Source organism: Pseudochaenichthys georgianus, chromosome 11 (genome assembly GCF_902827115.2).
Source record: "Pseudochaenichthys georgianus chromosome 11, fPseGeo1.2, whole genome shotgun sequence".
Lineage (NCBI taxonomy): Eukaryota > Metazoa > Chordata > Actinopteri > Perciformes > Channichthyidae > Pseudochaenichthys > Pseudochaenichthys georgianus.
The window spans coordinates 33,313,107-33,337,526 of record NC_047513.1 but is presented as its reverse complement, the minus strand read 5'-3'; the positions used below and the strand labels follow the sequence as shown (position 1 = coordinate 33,337,526).

General features: G+C 42.3%; 1 protein-coding gene across 2 annotated transcripts in view; it reads right to left on the bottom strand.

The window, feature by feature from the left end:
- Positions 1 to 24,420, bottom strand: part of LOC117455347 (solute carrier family 66 member 2) — a 49,170-nt gene that overhangs the window by 2,837 nt on the left and 21,913 nt on the right. For both annotated transcript variants that reach the window (XM_034094819.1, XM_034094820.1), the window contains one exon: positions 18,808 to 19,024. In XM_034094819.1, the coding sequence (XP_033950710.1) occupies positions 18,808 to 19,024 (217 nt within the window). The remainder of the gene's footprint in view (positions 1 to 18,807; positions 19,025 to 24,420) is intronic.

The window sequence follows — 24,420 nt, the reverse complement described above, 5'->3', positions numbered from 1 at the left end:
GCTGTTCTTGGGATGACTAACAGTAAAGCAAAAGAGTAGATGTTGGGGAAAAAGCGTCATGTGATTTTAAAAAGGTGAAGAGTTCTTTCCAGCCTGAGCTTCAGCCTCTCGCTGTAAACTCAACTAATGAGATCGAAAAGGGAAGTCTAACAAGGGGAGAAGAAACATAGGATAAGCCCTGAGGTCCAAGCCAACAACTTCCTATACAGGTCAGACTTAAGAATAGACGAAGACTGTATACACTGAAAAAACGAGGCCTCTGAAAGTACAGCAAGACTCCACTAATGCTTCTGGGTGTTTTCTACAGCATCAACACTTCTGCAGAGGCCTTTTTCTTTTTCATCAACTACTTCATGCTTGACGCAGGAATAAATATAGGCAATGCTGGCAGAGAAAGGACTGAGCCAGCTCTAAATCTACAATGCTCTGCAAAAGCACACTCAGGAATCCTCACATGTGCTTTTCTGAAAGCACCTGCCTACAACAATGCTCATGCGGAGACATTTGAAGTCCTTTCACTCGAGCGTATCCCTTTGGTTAGTCAGCACTATTTGAATAAGCTACGCAGGAGAGTGTCTGAATAGGTGCAATTAAAATTCAAAGGGTTGGTTTAGGGTAAGAGATGCAAAATAGTTTGGGATTTACTCGTCCACATTGTGAGATTTCCTGCCTGAATCCAATGCATTTTGATTTGCAGAAGTTCTCTACTCTGCAATGGAAAGGCCATTTCTCTAGAACCAACTGTGCAGGAAATACATTTTGACCTCCAACAAGAATGTTTGTTTTGTTTGTCAAAATATTACAGAAAAAATAACAGGTTTCATGAAACTTGGTGGAAAGGCGTACAATTGGTCAAGGAAGAAGCCATTACATTTCGGAGCAGAGCCAACATAAGTTGTTAATGCAGGACACTATTATATTTGGTTTGGTTAGTCAGCAATATTTGAATAAGCTCTGCATGAGATGTTTTACTCCCGGAGTTAATGCTTTTAAAATACAAAGGGTCGGTTTAGGGTTAGCCATTTGGTTTTCTTTGTCCAGATTGTGAGGTTTCCTGCCTTTACCCGAGTCTAATGCGTTCTGATTCAAAGAGGTATTTTGGGTATTTACTTACGTCGTAGGACAAACCTCTAAAGCTTTTTAACCACAGACGCTATGTCAGGCATCTAACCACAAACAAATACAAATTGCGGCACCACTCTAGGGTTGCTCTAGAACACATGTGTCAAACTCGAGGCCCGGGGGCCAAATCAGGGCCGTGGTGGATTTAATTTCGGCCCGCAGGATAATCTCAAATTACTATTAGATCTGGCCCGCCGGTATATTGCACGCACACCTTCACTCCATCCTGAGGGTCTCCTCCGCTCAGAGCCTGAGCCCAAACATTGATGACCTTGCCCCTGAGATGAGACGCCAAGTGTCTGAGCTAGCATCTCAGAGCAGCACCCTGAGCTCAATGGATGCTTCCTTCTGCACTTTCTCTCACGACAACAGGGCATGTTTGGTTTCTCTTTGAGGGAAATAGTTTTGTTGAAGCTGTTGTTGGCCTGTGGGGAAATGTAATCATAAGAACTGACTCTGGAGAAGCTGCAGATAGAGCCGTGAGAAATGAATGCACCTGATTGTTTAATGTTGTTTTTATAGGCAATAATTTAAGCTTTGTTAGTTCCAGGTTTAATATGTGCAATAAGTTCATTTCAATACGTTCTGCAATAAACATTGAACCAGTCCGGCCCTCGACTAGCACCCATTTTTTTTACACATACTGAAATAAACAACAAAGCTTTGACTCCCGCAGCAGGAACACCATGGTGGTATTACGATAAAGAAAACGGGAGTATTTGTGTTTGAGTATCTTTCTATAAGCCTCTCAAAGACGTAAAACATGGATGCGAGGTAATCTTGTACCATAACAAGATTACCTCGCCCTGCAAAGCGAAGTGTAACCCCAAATATCTGCCTATCAGTCTTTCTGCCTCGCTGCTGGGGTAAAGCTGTGCAGCCAAATCTCCTCATTTGTAAATACTTTCTTACCCCCCCCCCTTGCTCTTTCCCAGCACAACCTCTGAATGTCGAGCTTCAATTTTCACACACACTTCTTCTTTTCTACAAGCCCGCTCACCACAGCAATTGATATTCCTCACTGTCCATTCATCTTCCCACCACCTTTCCCTCGCCTTCTATAGCTTTCTCCCCCTTTCTCCCCCCCCGACTTCACCCCCCTTAGTGGCTGCTGTGTGAGTCGTGAATCCGCAGGTAATGTCGAGAGACGCAGGAGTAGGGTTGGGTACCGAGAACCGGTTCCGGTTCGGAACCGGTTCCGGTTCGGAACCGGTTCCAACATTTCGATTCCAACGGCATCATTTAGAAATGTGAATTTCGGTTCCGCTTTTCGATTCCTGAGGAAATGTTTCTCGCCGCTCTCCGTAGCCTACTGTATGACTGCAGCGGGGCGGGAAATGTAGCGTTGTATCTACATTTCCTACAGTGTAACCTGAGACCAGGGCCGGCCCGTCGCACTGGCATTATAAATGTTCGCCGAGGGCGCCAGATCTGTGGAGGCGCTGCGCTGACAGCTCTGGGAGAAAAAAAAAATGTTTTGACCGTTGGTGCTCATCCTAATTTTTGGCCTTGATGTAACAACATTCATAATTAAGTAAATGTAACACCCTTCTCATCCCGGTTACACTTTTTATTTGCCCTGTACGATGGGCGCTGCAAGTGATGAAAATGGGGGATGTTGGCTTATCTGGCAACCGCAGCTCACAGCCAAAGTGCGAGTGAGCGAGGGAGAAAGGGAGGGTGCTGTTGTTATTAGCATCTGGTGCTAGCTGCTCTCACGGAAGAAGAAGATGTTTCTACAATGATGTGGAGGAGAGTCCCCTCCAGTCAGACTGAGAGGCTGATAACTTCAGCCCAGTGAGGTAAAGGACTCTGAGTGTTTAGATAGTTCACTTTAGTCTAAGTTATCTCAGTGGGTTTCAAACGTTTTGGTCACAATCAACACATATTTCCAAGGCACTCCTTTATAATTATTGGGATAAAACAGGTTTGAAATCATTCCAATGTATACTATAGGACAGTAAACCAGACATATCGTTTTAAACTGGAGAGATAAAAAAATATGCATAAATAAAATAGTAAAATAAGATATGAATGAACAACACAAATAAAATGCGTTACATGTAGGCTATTTGTTATTTAATTATTAAAATGTAAACCGATCTTTTTCATATGGGTGTTTAGAGTTGTAGGCTACCCCCTAGATCTAGTCTCTAGTAATTATGCGTGTGCACCAGATTGAAGCATTTTACTTCAAAATGTTCAAACATTTCTTCCCGGTATGCCTGAGAAGGCAGATATGCTTGTTTTTCTCAACAAGAACTGTTTTTAAAAGTTGGACTGTTGCACTGTTGTAGCTTCAGTGGTTCTCATGTTACAGTTACATAGCAGTGAATATAAACAGACTGATTAATGTGAATATTACTTTAAACTAACCTGTGTAAAAGTTTCTCGAATAAATGTAATTTTTTTGGTGGAAGAAGCATGTATCATTTTTTTACCCTGCCCCTCAAAGAATCGGAATCGAGAACCGTTAAGAACCGGAATCGAAAAGTAGAATCGGAATCGGAATCGTGGAAGTTCAAACGATACCCAACCCTACGCAGGAGTCGTAGTTTGATCAATTCCTCCGATGGTTCCCTAATAAGAGGTTACGCGAGGAAGGGCCGAGGAACAGGCTGCAACATGTCCTGCTACTTATCCGTCACCTTCTCCGGCACATGTATAGAGGCAGGAGGAGAGAAAGCACGCTGAGAACTGGGCTGATATGAGGATGGTGGAGAAGGACTTTACACTGGTTTGCAGAAGCACCGAATATCTACCGTACCTTTCGGACTATAAGCCGCAACTTTTTCCCCCATTTCTTTTGTACAGCTAACGGCCACTAGGGAACCTCCTAAATCTATGGATTTTACAGGTAAAATTAACCACCTTTAACACTATGGCCGGTCCGCGCCCGCCACCTTTAAGCGGCGGGCTCCAGCAGGAAAAGCTGGAGGCCGGAAAAGAGTGAGACAGGTAGCGCCAAAGTAAAAGTGGAACCGAGAGACAGAACGAGAGCAAGACAGACGGACAATTTAGCTGCTGCGGCTTATATGCAGGTGCGCTTTATAGTCCGAAAAGTACGGTAGCTTTGTTTGTGTTGCTGTGAGTACATACATGTACACAATGCTTTTTAGGCTATGCAAAGATGGAGGAATTTGAAGGTATTTTGAAATATTATCAGAGTTTTAAGAATATGACTTTGTTCTGGCTCGATCTATTACGAAAAGAGATGCATCGATTGAATCGTCTTGCCGATTGCGATTTCTCTTTGTGCCTAGGAACTGTAATTGTTAGCAAACGTTTCACACAACATCGTTGTTGATTTTTATTGGAAAAATGGAAGTTTTAGATAAACAAAATATATTAAACTTAACTGTCAATCCTTTGTTAATATAGGTATTACTTGATTTTGTTTGCCAGTGTTTACAGGATAACTTTTTTGGAGTTAGCAGTCATCAAGTTGGGAAATATTTCTGATTATGCCAACCTTGCTATTGTTAATTGTCGATTGGTTGTGTTTTAATTGATCTGATCACAAGTAGACAGATCTTTTCTCAATCAAACCACATTTCCTCCCACTCATTTAAAAGCAGCATGTGTCACAAGCTAACAGAAGTGTTGCCCTTTGGTTACTTTAGCTACAGTCAGCAACTCCGCTGTTTACTGGGTGCAAATAGACATAAGAGCTATTCTGCTTATTGTCAGGTTCACATGTGTATGTTGTGCCTCTACGTTAACATGTGTCCATGCTTTGATGTTCAAAAGAGGTCCCATATTTGAGAAGGTCAAAACTATGTGACGTGTTAAAGGTGGGGTAGGTAATTTTGGAGAAACCAGCTCGAGTGCGCAAGAATTTGAAAATACACAACTGGAAAAAATCTGCCACTTCCTCACAGAGCCCCTCCCCCAACACACACGAACGCGCACACGACCAATGAGGGCACGAGATCAGTTTGTGCCCAGATGGAAGGCTGACAGGCAGGTAGGCCATCCAGTTACTTTAGCCGGCTCAGATGATTGGTCGTGCTTGTTACAGCGCCACGGCTTCCACAGATGATATTTTGTATGGATTTGTTGTCAAAGCACTTCAGATATTCATTGCTATCGGGATGTTAAGAGCATTCCATGGAATATGTATCTCGAGCCGGTTTCTCAAACTTACCTACCCCACCTTTAATACATCATTTAAAATATATAATCATCTTACTAAACAGACTCAGTGAAGTCTGGAGTCAATGCCATTAAATGTTTTATCCTCTCTCTCCAGCTTTTATTCGGCTGCCTTCCAAACAGGATGGAGGTGGAAGCAAAGCGTCAGCATTAAATCACTACGCACCAATTATTAACTTAAAAAGTATAACCGGAAGAGTTGCAGCGGAGTTCAGAAGGAAATTGTTTTCGAGGAAAAGTGTTGAAGGAACAAGAAGAACAAAGCCATGTATCACAAAATGAGAGCCTGCACTGCTTTCTTTAATACATACATGTGCTTTCTGTGACTCAACAACAGCTTGCTTGCACACAGCACACAAAGGGATTTTGTACTTAAGAAGCTGTAATGCCTGAAGATAACCACTTCCTGTGTGGAACTCAGACTCCTGAAGCCACAGGTTTCAATTCAATTGAACTTTGAAAGCTTTTTCCACAAAGACTGTTTTTTGCCTTCAATCTCTCTTCTGTTAAAGAAGATCTCTCTGGAGCCATGTTTTCAAGAACTGCAGAACAAGTTCTCAAGAAAGTTCCTAAGGAAAAGGAAAAGTGTTTCATCTGCTACTCTAAGGCCAAAATGAGGAGTTCGATCATCGATATGAAAAATACAGAGTGTGGATTGGCAGCTGGAAAGGTGTACATTCACTTCTGGGGCACGAGGTGTCCTTGAGCAAAAAATAAAATTGCTCCCTGGCGCCCAACCCTAATAATAATAATACATTACATACTGTATGACACATATTGGACATGTAACAGTGGATACTGAAAACCATGGCAGCCCTTTCGCTCGGACACCCCTCCCCCGATGCATCTGTTCCACTTCATATGTGTGTTTTACGCACTTCCTGGCAACACAACAACAGCATAATGTTGTACCCTGAAGAAACAGAAACATGTTGAGTGTTGTTCATGTGTGTGTGTGTGTGATGCAGCTCAGATCCACAAGCCTCCCTTATAAGGCAGCAGCTGGACGTCCCATCTCTCTGTTTCTGTGTTGTGTTAATCTGTGTGTGTCTGTGTTGTGATTTATTTGTTTTATGGCAAGCTGCTCAGTATCAGAACATTCCTCTGGCTCTCTAGGCTGGGAACCATCTCTAACAATAGCTGCAGCCTGAAAACCACTTTAAAGAGTCCTCTCCTGCTGATGTTCAGGTGTATATCAGTATGTAGCGTCTCTACTTTAAAGAGTCCTCTCCTGCTGATGTTCAGGTGTATATCAGTATGTAGCGTCTCTACTTTAAAGAGTCCTCTCCTGCTGATGTTCAGGTGTATATCAGTATGTAGTGTCTCTACTTTAAAGAGTCCTCTCCTGCTGATGTTCAGGTGTATATCAGTATGTAGTGTCTCTACTTTAAAGAGTCCTCTCCTCTGATGTTCAGGTGTATATCAGTATGTAGTGTCTCTACTTTAAAGAGTCCTCTCCTGCTGATGTTCAGGTGTATATCAGTATGTAGTGTCTCTACTTTAAAGAGTCCTCTCCTGCTGATGTTCAGGTGTATATCAGTATGTAGTGTCTCTACTTTAAAGAGTCCTCTCCTGCTGATGTTCAGGTGTATATCAGTATGTAGTGTCTCTACTTTAAAGAGTCCTCTCCTGCTGATGTTCAGGTGTATATCAGTATGTAGTGTCTCTACTTTAAAGAGTCCTCTCCTGCTGATGTTCAGGTGTATATCAGTATGTAGTGTCTCTACTTTAAAGAGTCCTCTCCTGCTGATGTTCAGGTGTATATCAGTATGTAGTGTCTCTACTTTAAAGAGTCCTCTCCTGCTGATGTTCAGGTGTATATCAGTATGTAGTGTCTCTACTTTAAAGAGTCCTCTCCTGCTGATGTTCAGGTGTATATCAGTACGTAGTGTCTCTACTTTAAAGAGTGCTCTCCTGCTGATGTTCAGGTGTATATCAGTATGTAGTGTCTCTACTTTAAAGAGTCCTCTCCTGCTGATGTTCAGGTGTATATCAGTACGTAGTGTCTCTACTTTAAAGAGTCCTCTCCTGCTGATGTTCAGGTGTATATCAGTATGTAGTGTCTCTACTTTAAAGAGTCCTCTCCTGCTGATGTTCAGGTGTATATCAGTATGTAGTGTCTCTACTTCATGTCTCTATGCTTTAATGTTCAAAAAGCTCTTTATCTTTCTCATACTGCCTGTGCTGCAGCACCTCTTTTCACCCTCCGTCTGAAACCAGGAAGAAGACATAGATTTAGGTAAAAGGTTGACTTGAAATAGTGCTACTTGCAACTTGTGGAAGGAGTAGATACAGTAAACACAAACATGGTTATCATGAGCCAAAGAGGAAACAAAAAACAAGCCAAGACTGAGGATGCATTTACAACATCCTCATTAAATATGAATAGTTTGAAAAAGGATAGCGGTCCTCTTGACATTGAAGTCAGTTGCAGTGTTGTACACTAACACAGAGCTATTTCCTTTACCACAGTATGCCATTGTTTTACAGCTGATACTTCCAGAACAAAGCATACGGTGTCCTCTAAATCTCTCTATTTGTGGATTTCTCCACACGCTAAAGTGGTTTCCATGTGGCTGTATTAAAAGGCACCTCACTACTTTAACAGTGGGGTCTTTTTCAAGCCTGTTATAAATGGAAAACCCAGTAGTATAAGTGCAGATTAAACAGTGTGATTTCTCAGCTTTAAATGTTAAGGCCCAGACAGAGAGTTTTAATCTTTCTTTCTTCATAATTGTCGTAATATCTTTTGGTGCAACAGTTCTCATTTCAGCCAGTTTAAATGTCAACGGTGTCCCTGTTGTTGTAGAAAGAATACGTTAAATGTAAAAAAGAGGGGAAACGAAATGGCACTGAGGGTCAAAAAAGAAAAGAAAATTGAGAGTAGGAGAGGATATGGGACACCGCATACACACAATGTATGAGGGGCATCACGCATATCTCCAAGGAGCCATCATGGATGGTGTCAAACCGCATCAGTGAGGTCAACAGAGGACGTTGGGCCACAGTGACGCGTCCTAAAACCCGGAAGTACGTTAGCATGTTACCACTTCCGGTTCCTTCGATAAAAAGCAATGGGATCTCTCCATAGGGTTTTGGAAGATATCTGGAACTAAGGTCTGAGGTTGAGACGCATTGAAGAGACGGATCACGTTTTGTTCTACGACCCCGCTGGTGATTTCTGAAGAGTTGACGTGTCTGAGAAACGAAGGTTGTTACCAAGTGGCTGAACAGGACTACAGAAGTCGTGGAGGTCGTTGTACGTCATTACGCCAGAACTCTCAGGTCTTCAGGGACTGGTCAGCGTTCTGTCCCCAGAGTCAGAACTAAACATGGAGAAGCAGCGTTCAGTTATTATGCTCCAAACATCTGGAACAAACTCCCAGAAACCTGCAGGTCCGCTGCAACTCTGACTACTTTCAAATCCAGACTGAAGACTTTTCTTTTTGCCGCTGCTTTTAATTGAACTATTCACATCTTAAACTGCACTGTAACTTTTATCCATGTATTTTTTCTTTTAATGTTTCTTTTATTATCTTTTCTTTTTAATGACTGATTTTAAATGCCATTTTCTTAATGTCTTTCGTTTTTTGTAAAGCACTTTGAATTGCCTTGTGTTGAAAAGTGCTATATAAATAAACTTGCCTTGCGCCGAACACGTAAACATTCCGCTAAGTTAGTTCCTGTGCTGCTTGAAAGCCAGTCCCTGCCTCCTGCAGACCGTTCAGACAAACACTTCAACTTGTTCCATTTATAATCTATAGTTTGAATCTGGATCTGAAGTCGGCGTGACGTTGAAGCAGCGACCCGGCTGTAGCTCGTTCATAGCATAACGTTAGCATTTTGCTTCTGGCGATTAGATTTATGATTAGAAAATGATAAAAGTAGGATAGATATGTAGAGATTATCCGGCTGAACAAAACGTGATCCGTCTCTTCAATGTGTCTCAACCACAGACCTTATTTCCAGCTGTTTTCCAAAGCCCTATGGAGAGATTGCATTGCGTTTCTGTCGAAGGAACCGGAAGGAGTTTACTTCCGGGTTTTAGGAAGCGTCACATCAGAAACAAAACCACAAAAACACCTTCAGCTGTTTCCTCATGGGATTCATCTCCTCTGTCCATATTTTATTATTAAAAACTGCTCTGCTGCTGCTTCTCTGACACTGCTGGTAGGGACAATATGAAGTATTTTTGCAGGGCTCCCTCAACAACAACTTATATAAACACACTACAGGAAAGGAATAATACCAAAAAGCACAATAGGGCCTTATTTCAGCCATCCAACCAAAAATAGGTTCAGCTATTCTCCCTTCTACTAGACTCAGTGCTCCACCGCTCTACATGACAGTTTGTGTCATGGCTACAGCTCTGGAAGTAGTTTGACACTTGTTAAAAATGTGTCTCCAGTTGGAGCGTGGGCTTTAACTTGGAGGATGTTTTTTTTGGGATCCTATCACTCTTTTCTTCCACCAACTTGCAGGAAAAGACACCTTGTTTTACTTCTCCTGCCTGTTGGTTGTTGTGTCTGCAAAATGCATGTGTGCACTTGTTCATTCAGACTTTCATTAATTCCCTAACCCTTCCTTCCGCGTGCATCAACATAAATTTAAGTAATTTATTTTTGCTTTTAAAAATGGCACGTTGAAAGAAAAACATCCTCACTTCATGGGATCTTGCTTTCTCCCCTTGCACACACACTTCATACACACTCACAGAAACCTTGAACGGAGTGGTGAGGGCTAAGTAACCTAGCAACAGCCTGCCAGACCCAACAGGTTGTGAAGGGAGAGAAGAGGACACAAACAATATCATCCGACTACTATGGCAGCCTTGTCTGCAGAATATCTCACACACACACACACACACACACACACACACACACACACACACACACACACACACACACACACACACACACACACACACACACACACACACACACACACACACACACACACACACACACACACACACACACACACACACACAACACACACACACACACACACACACACACACACACACACACACACACACACACACACACACACACACACACACACACACACACACACCAAAAAGCAGCCATTAAGTGATGTTGCTTTGTATTTCTGCATCCATTGAAGTCTGCTAGTGCATTTTAACCCTAAGAATAGGAATACAGAATCATACTTCCTGCTGTTGGGTTTGATAGCACGACAACGTGAAGGCTCTTTCTAAAACATCCATAGCATTCAGGAGGCTTTTAAAAAGTGAGAGAATAAAAGTGCTTTTCTCTACAGGTTCCAACAATCAGACGGGAGGAAATCCATCATGGAAGTGGCGAAAAAGACCAGAAGGCATTGCAACCTCAAGAAAATGAAGTGGGGCAGCCATGACGTATGTTTTGCAGTTAGCACTCCCTGGTTCCTCAATAACTAAATATATAACTAAATAAAATAAAAATAAAATGTTTTTTTATTAGTCAATTGACGGGTATTTGAAATACTATTATAAAATATAAAACCATGCCTTCATGATGTCATTAATTGCATACAGCCTTCCCTATCAATTGTTTTTAATCTTAATAATAAACCGAAATAATATTTAACTGGATTTCGGCCATTTGTCACACACATTGACACAAGTTTGCAAATGTTTCAATGGGAAAAACGTTTATTTTAAGTCTGGGTAATATCATGTCCACCCTGACTGAAAGCATCTTTACGTACAAGCCCAAGTAGGACATTTGAAACAGCGGCGTTTCGCAAAGAAGAAAAACAAACCCCGACCACATTAATCTGAACGAGAGAGAGTTATTGTTATTACGAGGTGATTTTCCGATTATTTGAGAAGAGATCCTTTTAGTGGACATTCTTAGAAGAAGTGAGAAATGGATTGAACTTCTGGTTGACGGCTATCAGAGTGGAAAAATAAGAAACTGTAAATGTATGCAATCATTTATGGCAGTAATATATAATTATTTTCAGTTGATTGATAAAAAAAAAGTTGATTCAAGAAGAAAACTCTGTTATTAGATCCTTATTCTTCTTGTATGACAGTTATTGTATTCTTACATGTTGAACTCAAATACCTGTACTTTCTACTTCTTACATGTTGAACTCAAATACCTGTACTTTCTACTTCTTACATGTTGAACTCAAATACCTGTACTTTCTACTTCTTACATGTTGAACACAAATACTTGTACTTTCTACTTCTTACATGTTGAACTCAAATACCTGTACTTTCTACTTCTTACATGTTGAACACAAATACCTGTACTTTCTACTTCTTACATGTTGAACTCAAATACCTGTACTTTCTACTTCTTACATGTTGAACTCAAATACCTGTACTTTCTACTTCTCTCATGTTGAACTCAAATACCTGTACTTTCTACTTCTTACATGTTGAACTCAAATACCTGTACTTTCTACTTCTTACATGTTGAACACAAATACCTGTACTTTCTACTTCTCACATGTTGAACACAAATACCTGTACTTTCTACTTCTTATATGTTGAACTCAAATACCTGTACTTTCTACTTCTTACATGTTGAACACAAATACCTGTACTTTCTACTTCTTACATGTTGAACTCAAATACCTGTACTTTCTACTTCTCACATGTTGAACTCAAATACCTGTACTTTCTACTTCTCACATGTTGAACACAAATACCTGTACTTTCTACTTCTCACATGTTGAACTCAAATACCTGTACTTTCTACTTCTTACATGTTGAACACAAATACCCGTACTTTCTACTTCTTACATGTTGAACACAAATACCTGTACTTTCTACTTCTCACATGTTGAACTCAAATACCTGTACTTTCTACTTCTCACATGTTGAACTCAAATACCCGTACTTTCTACTTCTTACATGTTGAACACAAATACCTGTACTTTCTACTTCTGACATGTTGAACACAAATACCTGTACTTTCTACTTCTTACATGTTGAACTCAAATACCTGTACTTTCTACTTCTTACATGTTGAACTCAAATACCTGTACTTTCTACTTCTTACATGTTGAACACAAATACCTGTACTTTCTACTTCTCACATGTTGAACTCAAATACCTGTACTTTCTACTTCTTACATGTTGAACACAAATACCTGTACTTTCTACTTCTTACATGTTGAACTCAAATACCTGTACTTTCTACTTCTCACATGTTGAACACAAATACCTGTACTTTCTACTTCTCACATGTTGAACTCAAATACCTGTACTTTCTACTTCTCACATGTTGAACACAAATACCTGTACTTTCTACTTCTCACATGTTGAACTCAAATACCTGTACTTTCTACTTCTTACATGTTGAACACAAATACCCGTACTTTCTACTTCTTACATGTTGAACACAAATACCTGTACTTTCTACTTCTGACATGTTGAACACAAATACCTGTACTTTCTACTTCTCACATGTTGAACTCAAATACCCGTACTTTCTACTTCTTACATGTTGAACACAAATACCTGTACTTTCTACTTCTGACATGTTGAACACAAATACCTGTACTTTCTACTTCTTACATGTTGAACTCAAATACCTGTACTTTCTACTTCTTACATGTTGAACTCAAATACCTGTACTTTCTACTTCTCACATGTTGAACACAAATACCTGTACTTTCTACTTCTCACATGTTGAACACAAATACCTGTACTTTCTACTTCTCACATGTTGAACACAAATACCTGTACTTTCTACTTCTCACATGTTGAACACAAATACCTGTACTTTCGACTTCTCACATGTTGAACACAAATACCTGTACTTTCTACTTCTCACATGTTGAACACAAATACCTGTACTTTCTACTTCTCACATGTTGAACCCAAATACCTGTACTTTCTACTTCTGACATGTTGAACACAAATACCTGTACTTTCTACTTCTCACATGTTGAACTCAAATACCTGTACTTTCTACTTCTCACATGTTGAACTCAAATACCCGTACTTTCTACTTCTTACATGTTGAACACAAATACCTGTACTTTCTACTTCTGACATGTTGAACACAAATACCTGGACTTTCTACCTCTTACATGTTGAACACAAATACCTGTACTTTCTACTTCTCACATGTTGAACACAAATACCTGTACTTTCTACTTCTTATATGTTGAACTCAAATACCTGTACTTTCTACTTCTTACATGTTGAACACAAATACCTGTACTTTCTACTTCTCATATGTTGAACACAAATACCTGTACTTTCTACTTCTGACATGTTGAACACAAATACCTGTACTTTCTACTTCTTACATGTTGAACTCAAATACCTGTACTTTCTACTTCTCACATGTTGAACTCAAATACCTGTACTTTCTACTTCTTACATGTTGAACTCAAATACCTGTACTTTCTACTTCTCACATGTTGAACTCAAATACCTGTACTTTCTACTTCTCACATGTTGAACTCAAATACCTGTACTTTCTACTTCTCACATGTTGAACTCAAATACCTGTACTTTCTACTTCTTACATGTTGAACACAAATACCCGTACTTTCTACTTCTTACATGTTGAACACAAATACCTGTACTTTCTACTTCTGACATGTTGAACACAAATACCTGTACTTTCTACTTCTTACATGTTGAACTCAAATACCTGTACTTTCTACTTCTCACATGTTGAACACAAATACCTGTACTTTCTACTTCTTATATGTTGAACTCAAATACCTGTACTTTCTACTTCTTACATGTTGAACACAAATACCTGTACTTTCTACTTCTCACATGTTGAACACAAATACCTGTACTTTCTACTTCTCACATGTTGAACCCAAATACCTGTACTTTCTACTTCTCACATGTTGAACTCAAATACCTGTACTTTCTACTTCTTACATGTTGAACCCAAATACCTGTACTTTCTACTTCTTACATGTTGAACTCAAATACCTGTACTTTCTACTTCTCACATGTTGAACACAAATACCTGTACTTTCTACTTCTTATATGTTGAACTCAAATACCTGTACTTTCTACTTCTTACATGTTGAACACAAATACCTGTACTTTCTACTTCTCACATGTTGAACACAAATACCTGTACTTTCTACTTCTCACATGTTGAAACCCAAATACCTGTACTTTCTACTTCTCACATGTTGAACTCAAATACCTGTACTTTCTACTTCTTACATGTTGAACCCAAATACCTGTACTTTCTACTTCTTACATGTTGAACTCAAATACTTGTACTTTCTACTTCTCTCATTTCCCAAACAGCTGGTTCCTTTAGTCTGAATGTGTGTTGGTGCATGATCATTATTCTTCAGAGTCACTGCGTGCCTATTGATTGGAACACGATCCGTGTATCCATCACTTCCTGGTCTTCTCTAAAGAAGAGGGACCAATGGAAACGTTGTCATGTTGCCGTTGGTCACCATGGAAACATTCATTAGCTAACAATGACATTATTGTTCTATTAATATAAAGGGAGGTCAGGTACTCTTTAAAGCAGCTGCTAGTTATGGGTACTTTTCACTTAAGTACACTTCAAAGCCTCTTTACTTTGACTTGAGTAAAGAATATTAGTCAGTACTTCTACTTTCACCAGAGTATTTTTAAACACCAGTATCTGTACTTCTACTTGAGTAAAGGTTGTGTGTACTTTTGCCATCTCTGGAGATAACTAAAATTATTTTTGTTGACTTCATACATTATCATATACAAATGTGATATACAGTGGGGCAAAAACATATTTAGTCAGCCATCAATTGTGCAAGTTCTCCCACTTAAAAAGATGAGAGGCCTGTAATTTTCATCCTTGGTACACTTCAACTATGAGAGACAAAATGAGAAAAAAGAAATCCAGAAGATCACATTGTCTGATTTTTAAAGAATTTATTTGAAAATTATGGTGGAAAACAAGTATTTGGTCAATAACAAAAGTTCATCTCAATACTTTGTTATATACCCTTTGTTGGCAATGACAGAGGTCAAACGTTTTCCGTAAGTCTTCACAAGGTGTTTACACACTGTTGCTGGTATTTTGGCCATTCCTCCATGCAGATCTCCTCCAGAGCAGTGATGCTTTGGGGCTGTTGCTGGGCAACACAGACTTTCAACTCCCTCCAAAGATGTTCTATGGGGTTGAGATCTGGAGACTGGCTAGGCCACTCCAGGACCTTGAAATACTTCTTACGAAGCCACTCCTTCGTTGCCCGGGCGGTGTGTTTGGAATCATTGTCATGCTGAAAGACCCAGCCACGTTTCATCTTCAATGCCCTTGCTGATGGAAGGAGGTTGTCACTCAAAATCTCACGACACATGGCCCCATTCATTCTTTCCTTTACACGGATCAGTCGTCCTGGTCCCTTTGCAGACAAACAGCCCCAAAGCATGATGTTTCCACCCCCACGTTTCACAGTAGGTGTTCTTTGGATGCACCTCAGCATTCTTTCTCCTCCAAACACGTCTAGTTGAGTTTTTACCAAAAAGTTCTATTTTGGTTTCATCTGACCATATGACATTCTCCCAATCCTCTTCTGGATCATCTAATGCTCTCTAGCAAACTTCAGACGGGCCTGGACATGTACTGGCTTAAGCAGGGGGACACGTCTGGCACTGCAGGATTTGAGTCCCTGGCGGCGTAGTGTGTTACTGATGGCAGCCTTTGTTACTTTGGTCCCAGCTCTCTGCAGGTCATGGACTCGGTCCCCCCGTGTGGTTCTGGGATCTTTGCTCACCGGTCTTGTGATCACTTTGACCCCACGGGGTGAGATCTTGCGTGGAGCCCCAGATCGAGGGAGATTATCAGTGGTCTTGTATGTCTTCCATTTTCTAATAATTGCTCCCACAGTTGATTTCTTCACACCAAGCTGCTTACCTATTGCAGATGCAGTCTTCCCAGCCTGGTGCAGGTCTACCATTTTGTTTCTGGTGTCCTTTGACAGCTCTCTGGTCTTGGCCATAGTGGAGTTTGGAGTATGACTGTTTGAGGTTGTGGACAGGTGTCTTTTATACTGATAACGAGTTCAAACAGGTGCCATTAATACAGTTAACGAGTGGAGGACAGAGAAGGCTCTTAAAGAAGAAGTTACATGTCTGTGAGAGCCAGAGATCTTGTTTGTTTGGAGGTGACCAAATACTTATTTTACCGAGGAATTTACCAATTAATTCATTAAAAATCCTACAATGTGATTTCCTGGATTCTTTCCCCCCATTCCGTCTCTCATAGTTGAAGTGTACCAGGATGAAAAGTACAGGCCTCTCTCGTCTTTTTAAGTGGGAGAACTTGCACAAGTGGTGGCTGACTAAATACTTTCCCCCCCCCGCTGTACGTTTACGGCAGACCAACTCGCAAATCGGGTAGTCACAAGCTCCGTGAACAATGAGGGTGGCAGACAGAGGGTAGGAAGTACAAACAAACAAAAATAAATAAACAAGGCATGGGACAGAGAGGGAGCCGTCATGGCCGGTTAAGTTTGACATGAAGCCCTGCTGGAGTTTTGTTATCTTTCTGCTGCAGAAAGCAACTGGGGGGTTTCGTATCAGTGTGTTACATTGCAAGTCTTTTGACATATAGATTCACCATTTCAATTTAAAAGGCCCGGACACAGCAAACTGGCACCAAAGAACACGTCCCGACCGACCCGATTGTTGTGTCGCCTCACGTCTCCTGCGTCTTGGCCAACAGGAACACACAGCAAAGACTTTAGCTGACGGCCAACTAGCACGTACACACTGCGCATGCGTGAGTGGAAATAACTCTCCTGACCAGCAGGTGGCGGTAGTGTGTATTCATTATTCAAAAGAGGGGAACAACCGGAAGACAGACGGCGTGACATATACAAACAACAAATAGCATGCGTTCCATTTTCACTCTCGTCCATCACGGACTGTTTCACATCACGGCTTATAATCGAAAACATGTTTAGTGCTCTGTCAGTAGGGGCTTGGACTGGGAGCTGTAAGGTCGCCGGTTCAAGTCCCCGACTAGACCTAAATATGGTGTGTGGACTGCTACTTGGAGAGGTCCCAGTTCACCTCCTGCCCTGCCGTGGTGCCCTTGAGCAAGGCACCGGACACCCCCCTTCCCCCCTCACTCCCCGGGCGCTGTACAATAGCTGCCCACTGCTCCTGGTACTAGACTCCTGGGGCTAGACTCCTGGGGCTAGACTCCTGGGGCTAGACTCTTGGGGCTAGACTCCTGGGGCTAGACTCCTGGGGCTAGACTCCTGGTGCTAGACTCCTGGTGCTAGACTCCTGGTGCTAGACTCCCGGTGCTAGGATGGGTTAAATGCAGACAACACATTTGACTGTGTGCTGTGTGCTCTGCATTAAAGAGGGTTTAAAACCTCTCAATTCTATTCTATACTGGAAAATGAAAAATAATAGCCGTCTGTGTGTGCCTTCTTCACTTCCGTTTCGCTTCTCATGCACTGATTCGCTAAGCTGAACAGCCAATCAGAGTGATTTATTTTGCCGACAGCCTATTGCCGACATGTTGAATCGGCGGCGGAAGGTGTCGGCACGGCCGAAAAGACACGACGGTGCGGGACACACCAATCTGAGTAGGGCGACAGGCCAGACATCGGCTCGGTGTGTCCGGGCCTTAAGACGTTCCTCGTTGTCATATTTCTTATCTGCTTGAAGTCTGTTCTTTGTCAAGTCATTCATTGCTTTTCATTTTTAAACACACTCACAATGACACCTGAGGAACGTTGCTTCATTGTTTACGGCAGGCTAGAGACATTAAAATGTAATATGATTAATTTGTTTGTTTATGTGTCTTTTCGATACAGCACCTCTGTGTTGTGATGTACGTATAACCTTTAAATATAATGTTATTGAAAAATGTAATAAAAAAAATATGTCAAAAGAAAGTACACCTATAGACTAAGTAAAAGATATTTCCTTTGCGCTTGTCTCCAGCTTAAAAGGCTAGTGGTAAATATGTTCAACCTGTGTAGGATATAGAAAAATCCATATTACGTCAATGCCTCTAATTACAGCCTGAGACGTGATGCATGTCGACCTTAATGAGCCCAAATGACACATTAGCTGTAGACAGAATACCTCATTAGCATATCGATTTCCAGAGAAACTTCAGAGGGCTAAATGTCATGTCAGCATAATAATTAGCTGTCAGGAGCACGGCTTTATTTCCTGTTCGACAGGTGCCAGAAATACTTAATAAACATGTGTCAGTGTTAATGATCGTATGTAAGACAATAGAATCGGCAGCCTTTGCTTACGAGTGAGAGCTGCTTGTGATGGAAGTGGCTCTCGTAAACAAAACAGCACTCATCAGGATAAATCATTATCATTAATCGAGGATGCAACAAGCTTTGTTTCGATTGTCAACCGACTGATTGTAAATTATACTCAAGGCTGAGGACAAAGAACGAACAGTAATGAAGACATAGTGGTGCATGCCGTTACATTGTTGTTTCTTCAAACACGAGTAGTTCATTTTCACTTCATGCAGGACTTTCAGTGTGCGGATACTGCAGTATTATTATTATTATTATTATTATTATTATTATTATTAAACATACCTCATGCCCTCTGTGGATTTATTCTGGTAGTTGCAGTAGAGCTGCGGGGTTCCCAGCATCGCCTCGGTGAAGACAGCCAGGAAACCGAGGGTCTCCACGAAAAGCATCGAGTCCAGGAAGAGGTAAGTGGCGTAGGCGGCCATCAGCGTGAAGGACAGCACGCACTGCATGTAGTCCAGGAAGCGACTCCACAGCCAGAAGGAGCTCCAGTCAAAGTCTGAAAGGCGCACGACATACAGAGATAAGTACAAGAACTATAGCAGCTCAAAGGAGTACAACCAGCTGGACAATTAGGGCAGCAAAAAAGAATAAAAGACATGAAGTTATGTTGTTCCTGGAGATGGAAAAGTACTTTTTAGACACATCACAGTGGAAGTTTTATTCCAAATAACTTAAAGAGGACATATTTTTGCTTCACTTTCAGGTGTATGTAGCGTCTCTACTTTAAAGAGTCCTCTCCTGATGATGTTCAGGTGTATATCAGTATGTAGCGTCTCTACTTTAAAGAGTCCTCTCCTGCTGATGTTCAGGTGTATATCAGTATGTAGCGTCTCTACTTTAAAGAGTCCTCTCCTGCTGATGTTCAGGTGTATATCAGTATGTAGCGTCTCTACTTTAAAGAGTCCTCTCCTGCTCATGTTCAGGTGTATATCAGTATGTAGCGTCTCTACTTTAAAGAGTCCTCTCCCGCTGATGTTCAGGTGTATATCAGTATGTAGTGTCTCTACTTTAAAGAGTCCTCTCCTGCTGATGTTCTGAGGTGTATATCAGTATGTAGCGTCTCTACTTTAAAGAGTCCTCTCCTGCTCATGTTTCAGGTGTATATCAGTGTGTAGTGTTCTCTACTTTAAAGAGTCCTCTCCGCTGATGTTCAGGTGTATATCAGTATGTAGTGTCTCTACTTTAAAGAGTCCTCTCCTGCTGATGTTCAGGTGTATATCAGTATGTAGTGTCTCTACTTTAAAGAGTCCTCTCCTGCTGAGGTTCAGGTGTATATCAGTATGTAGTGTCTCTACTTTAAAGAGTCCTCTCCTGCTGAGGTTCAGGTGTATATCAGTATGTAGTGTCTCTACTTTAAAGAGTCCTCTCCTGCTGAGGTTCAGGTGTATATCAGTATGTAGTGTCTCTACTTTAAAGAGTCCTCTCCTGCTGATGTTCAGGTGTATATCAGTATGTAGTGTCTCTACTTTAAAGAGTCCTCTCCTGCTGATGTTCAGGTGTATATCAGTACGTAGTGTCTCTACTTTAAAGAGTCCTCTCCTGCTGATGTTCAGGTGTATATCAGTACGTAGTGTCTCTACTTTAAAGAGTCCTCTCCTGCTGATGTTCAGGTGTATATCAGTATGTAGTGTCTCTACTTTAAAGAGTCCTCTCCTGCTGATGTTCAGGTGTATATCAGTACGTAGTGTCTCTACTTTAAAGAGTCCTCTCCTGCTGATGTTCAGGTGTATATCAGTATGTAGTGTCTCTACATGTCTCCATGCTTTAATGTTCAAAAAGCTCTTTATCGTTCTCATACTGCCTGTGCTGCAGCACCTCTTTTCACCCTCTGTCTGAAACCAGAGCCCAGTCTGCTCTGATAGGTTAGCTGGTCGACTCTGTTGTGATTGGTAAACAGCTTAGAGATGTCCCGCCTCCTAGCCTATCACGTACAATTTGTTGGAGCACTAGCCAATAGAAGCGTGAGTGTTACATAGTGATGTTAAACAAAGGAGTCCAATGGAGGGAACACAGGGATGTTAGTCTTTGCAGACCATTAACATGCACACAAATCTATATAAAAACTTCATGTTTAAACTACTCCTTTAAACAAAACTACTTGGTTTTATTTTAATATGCATATTTAGTAACTTAAGTGACAAATTAATTAAGCACAAATTCCGTATAATACCTTAAAATGTCAATTCAAATCGAATCAGGGATTTGGAGAATTGTGAAAAATACATTTTGGTTTCGATTTGAAAAAAGGTGAGTTCCTCAGCTGGAAGACTCTGTCATCATACTTTCCACTCTCTGCACATCTTCAGCACTGCAGGATAGTAATCACATCCGTTCTTTTTCGTGCTGTAACAAGTTCAGAAAGGAAGCAGAAACTCTATTATTGTGAGTTTTTTTTTTTTTTTTTAAACTAACTTCACTAACTGAGAATTTTCACACGACTCCCACACTCCAAAAACAACATGTCGACACCACAAATAGGCCGTCTGAACTGCGTACATCCTGGTCTCATTAAGATTCTTGTAAAACAGAAGCTTTTAGATTCCTGTCTGAACGTGTTTATAGTATTTCCCTATCACTAGTAATTGGCTGAGTGGAATTCTGGACACCGACGCATGGTTTAAACCCTGCTCTAACACCTCTCCTGTGTGTTCCCGTTTACAGCAAATGACTAGATAAAGATTCTGAGCACAAAACAAACGTCATCCTGTAATAAGCAACGCAGCCAATACTCATCGTGGAGCGATAATATCTCAAGGCTACAGAGCGCCAGGCACTAAAGCTGACGAGGGAACAGGTACAATAAGACAATGCAGACACCTTAAACCTCTCATTTCCTCTCTGCTCAATCTTTAGGGGATGAAGGTTTGGAGAAGTACATGATGTGATGTGTGATGAGAAAACATGAAAGAGCTTATCGGGAAAATCTAATCATGGTTGAGAGCCAAAGAGGTTTCTTCACTGCTTTATCATAAATGCGATTTTACAAGCCTCAAATGTATGAAAGATATCCATCCATCTTCTCCCGCTTATCCGTGGTCGGGTCTCGGAGGTATCAGTTCCAGCAGAGAGCCCCAAACTTCCTTTCCCCACATCAACCAGCTCTGACTGGGGGATCCCAAGGCGCTCCCAGGCCAGCGAAGAGATATAATCCATCTTCTCCTCCCTCTTGGCCCCCCCCAAAGCCCCTCCCCCCTCCTCCCTCCTGGACCCCCCCAAAGCCCCTTCCCCCTCCTCCCTTCTGTCAAGCGACTTTGTTAACCACTTTGAAAAAAAGGTTGATGATATTCGCTCTTCTTTTTCTGACTCACCGCTGGGTCACCTGACCCTCCTTCCACCCGCACACTAACCTCCTTCTCCCCTCTCTCTCCAAGTGAGGTTCTTACCCTCATTACCTCTGCCCGCCCTACCACCTGTCCTCTGGACCCTATCCCCTCAAACCTCCTTCAGACTATCGCTCCTGATATTCTACCGTGTCTCACCCATTTCATCAACACTTCTCTAACTTCTGGTCACTTTCCAAACAGTCTCAAGGAGGCGAGAGAAAACCCTCTCCTGAAGAAACCCACTCTCAACCCGTCTGATGTTATAAACTACAGGCCTGTCTCTCTCCTCCCGTTCCTGTCTAAAACACTTGAACGCGCTGTCTTTAAACAACTCTCCTGTTATCTCCATCAGAACAACCTTCTGGATCCGCACCAGTCTGGTTTCAAGGCAGGTCACTCCACAGAAACTGCCCTCCTTGCTGTCTCTGAGGAACTGCACACGGCCAAAGCAGCCTCCCTCTCCTCTGTCATCATCCTGTTGGACCTGTCTGCTGCATTCGACACGGTGAACCATCAGATCCTCCTTCGCACTCTCCAAGAACTTGGAGTCTCAGGCTCTGCACTTTCCCTCCTCACCTCATACCTCAAAGACCGCACCTACAGGGTAACTTGGAGAGGGTCCGAGTCCGACCCTTGTCAATTAACTACAGGGGTCCCTCAGGGCTCTGTTCTTGGTCCCCTCCTCTTCTCCCTGTACACAAACTCGCTCGGATCAGTCATTAGCCCGCATGGTTTTTCATACCACTGCTACGCTGACGACACCCAACTAATTCTGTCCTTCCCCCGCTCAGAGACCCAGGTCGTCGCACGCATCTCTGCTCGTCCAGCTGACATCTCTCAGTGGATGTCCGCTCATCACCTCAAGCTCAACCTTGACAAGACTGAACTGCTTTTCCTTCCGGGAAAAGATTGTCCCTCTCTTGACCTGACAATCAACATCGGCACCTCTGTTGTCTCCCCGACCCAGACTGCAAGGACTCTGGGTGTGACCCTAGATAACAACCCGTCCTTCACTGCAAACATCGCTGCTGCAACCCGCTGCTGCAGATACACGCTCTACAGCATCAGGAGGACGCGTCCCCAGCTGACCCAGAGAGCCACGCAGGTTCTGGTCCAGGCTGTCGTCATCTCACGCCTAGACTACTGCAACTCCCTCCTGGCTGGTCTGCCTGCATGTGCCATCCGACCTCTGACCTCATCCAGAATGCAGCGGCTCGCCTGGTCTTCAACCTTCCTACATGTCCCCACACCACGCCGCTCCTCCGCTCCCTCCACTGGCTTCCAGTAACTGCTAGAATCCACTTCAAGACACTGGTACTTGCGTACCATGCTGCGAATGGATCTTGCCCTTCCTGCATCCAGGACATGGTTAAACCGTACACCCCAGCGCATGCACTACGCTCTGCATCAGCCAAACGACTCGCTGCACCCTCGCTGCGAGGGGGACCCAAGTTCCCATCAGCAGAAACACGTGGGTTTGCTGTCCTGGCTCCAAGATGGTGGAATGAGCTCCCATTGACATCAGGACAGCAGAAAGCTCACACACCTTCCAGACTGAAACTCATCTCTTTTGACTCCACTTCGAGCGATAGAACTATTAACAAAGCACTTATATACTAATAAAGGACTGGCTTCTCTAAAGCCAGTTGAGTAGCACTTGAAATGTTTGGCTCTATGAAGCCTGATGTACTTTATGATTCTGTTTTCTTCAAGGTTGTTTCTTCCTGGTCGAACGCACTAATTGTAAGTCGCTTTGGATAGCGTCAGCTAAATGCGATGTAATGTAATAATCTCTCCACCTGGTCCTAGGTCTACCCCTCGGTCTCCTCCCAGCTGGACGTGCCTGGAACACCTCCCTAGGGAGGCGCCCAGGTGGCATCCTAACTAGGTGCCCGAACCACCTCAACTGGCTCCTTTCGACGCGAAGGAGGAGCGGCTCAACTCCGAGTCCCTCCTGGATGACTGAACTTCTCACCTTATCCCTAAGGGAGACACCAGCCACCCTGCGGAGGAAACCCATCTCGACCGCTTGTATCCGCGATCTCGTTCTTTCGGTCATGATCCATCCTTCATGACCATAGGGGAGGCTAGGAACGAAAATGGCCCGGTAGACAGAGAGCTTTGCCTTCTGGCTCAGCTCCCTTTTCGTCACAACGGTGCGGTAAAGCGACTGCAGTACCGACTCTCCGGCCCATCTCACACTCCATTGTTCCCTCACTCGAGAACAAGACCCCGAGATACTTGAACTCCTTCACTTGGGGTAAGGACTCATTCCCTACCTCCGTATTAAAGACGATTCGTTTATTCATGTTTTAATTAAGTTCTCTTAATCTAACAAGCACATCTAAACACTTGAAGGAGGCCTGCTGCAAAGGCCTCCAGAGAAGTGCCTATATAAATAAAGTAAAACAAAAAGAAAGGAATGAATTATTAAAGTGTTGTTTGGAATAACGTCACAACTCATTACGCTGCCTAATCGAAAAAACCTGCAATGCATCAAGGCTTGATAGAGTCAGAAGGGAAAGAACAGAATCGTTTATGACATTTCGGCTGCCCATTTAATTAAGTA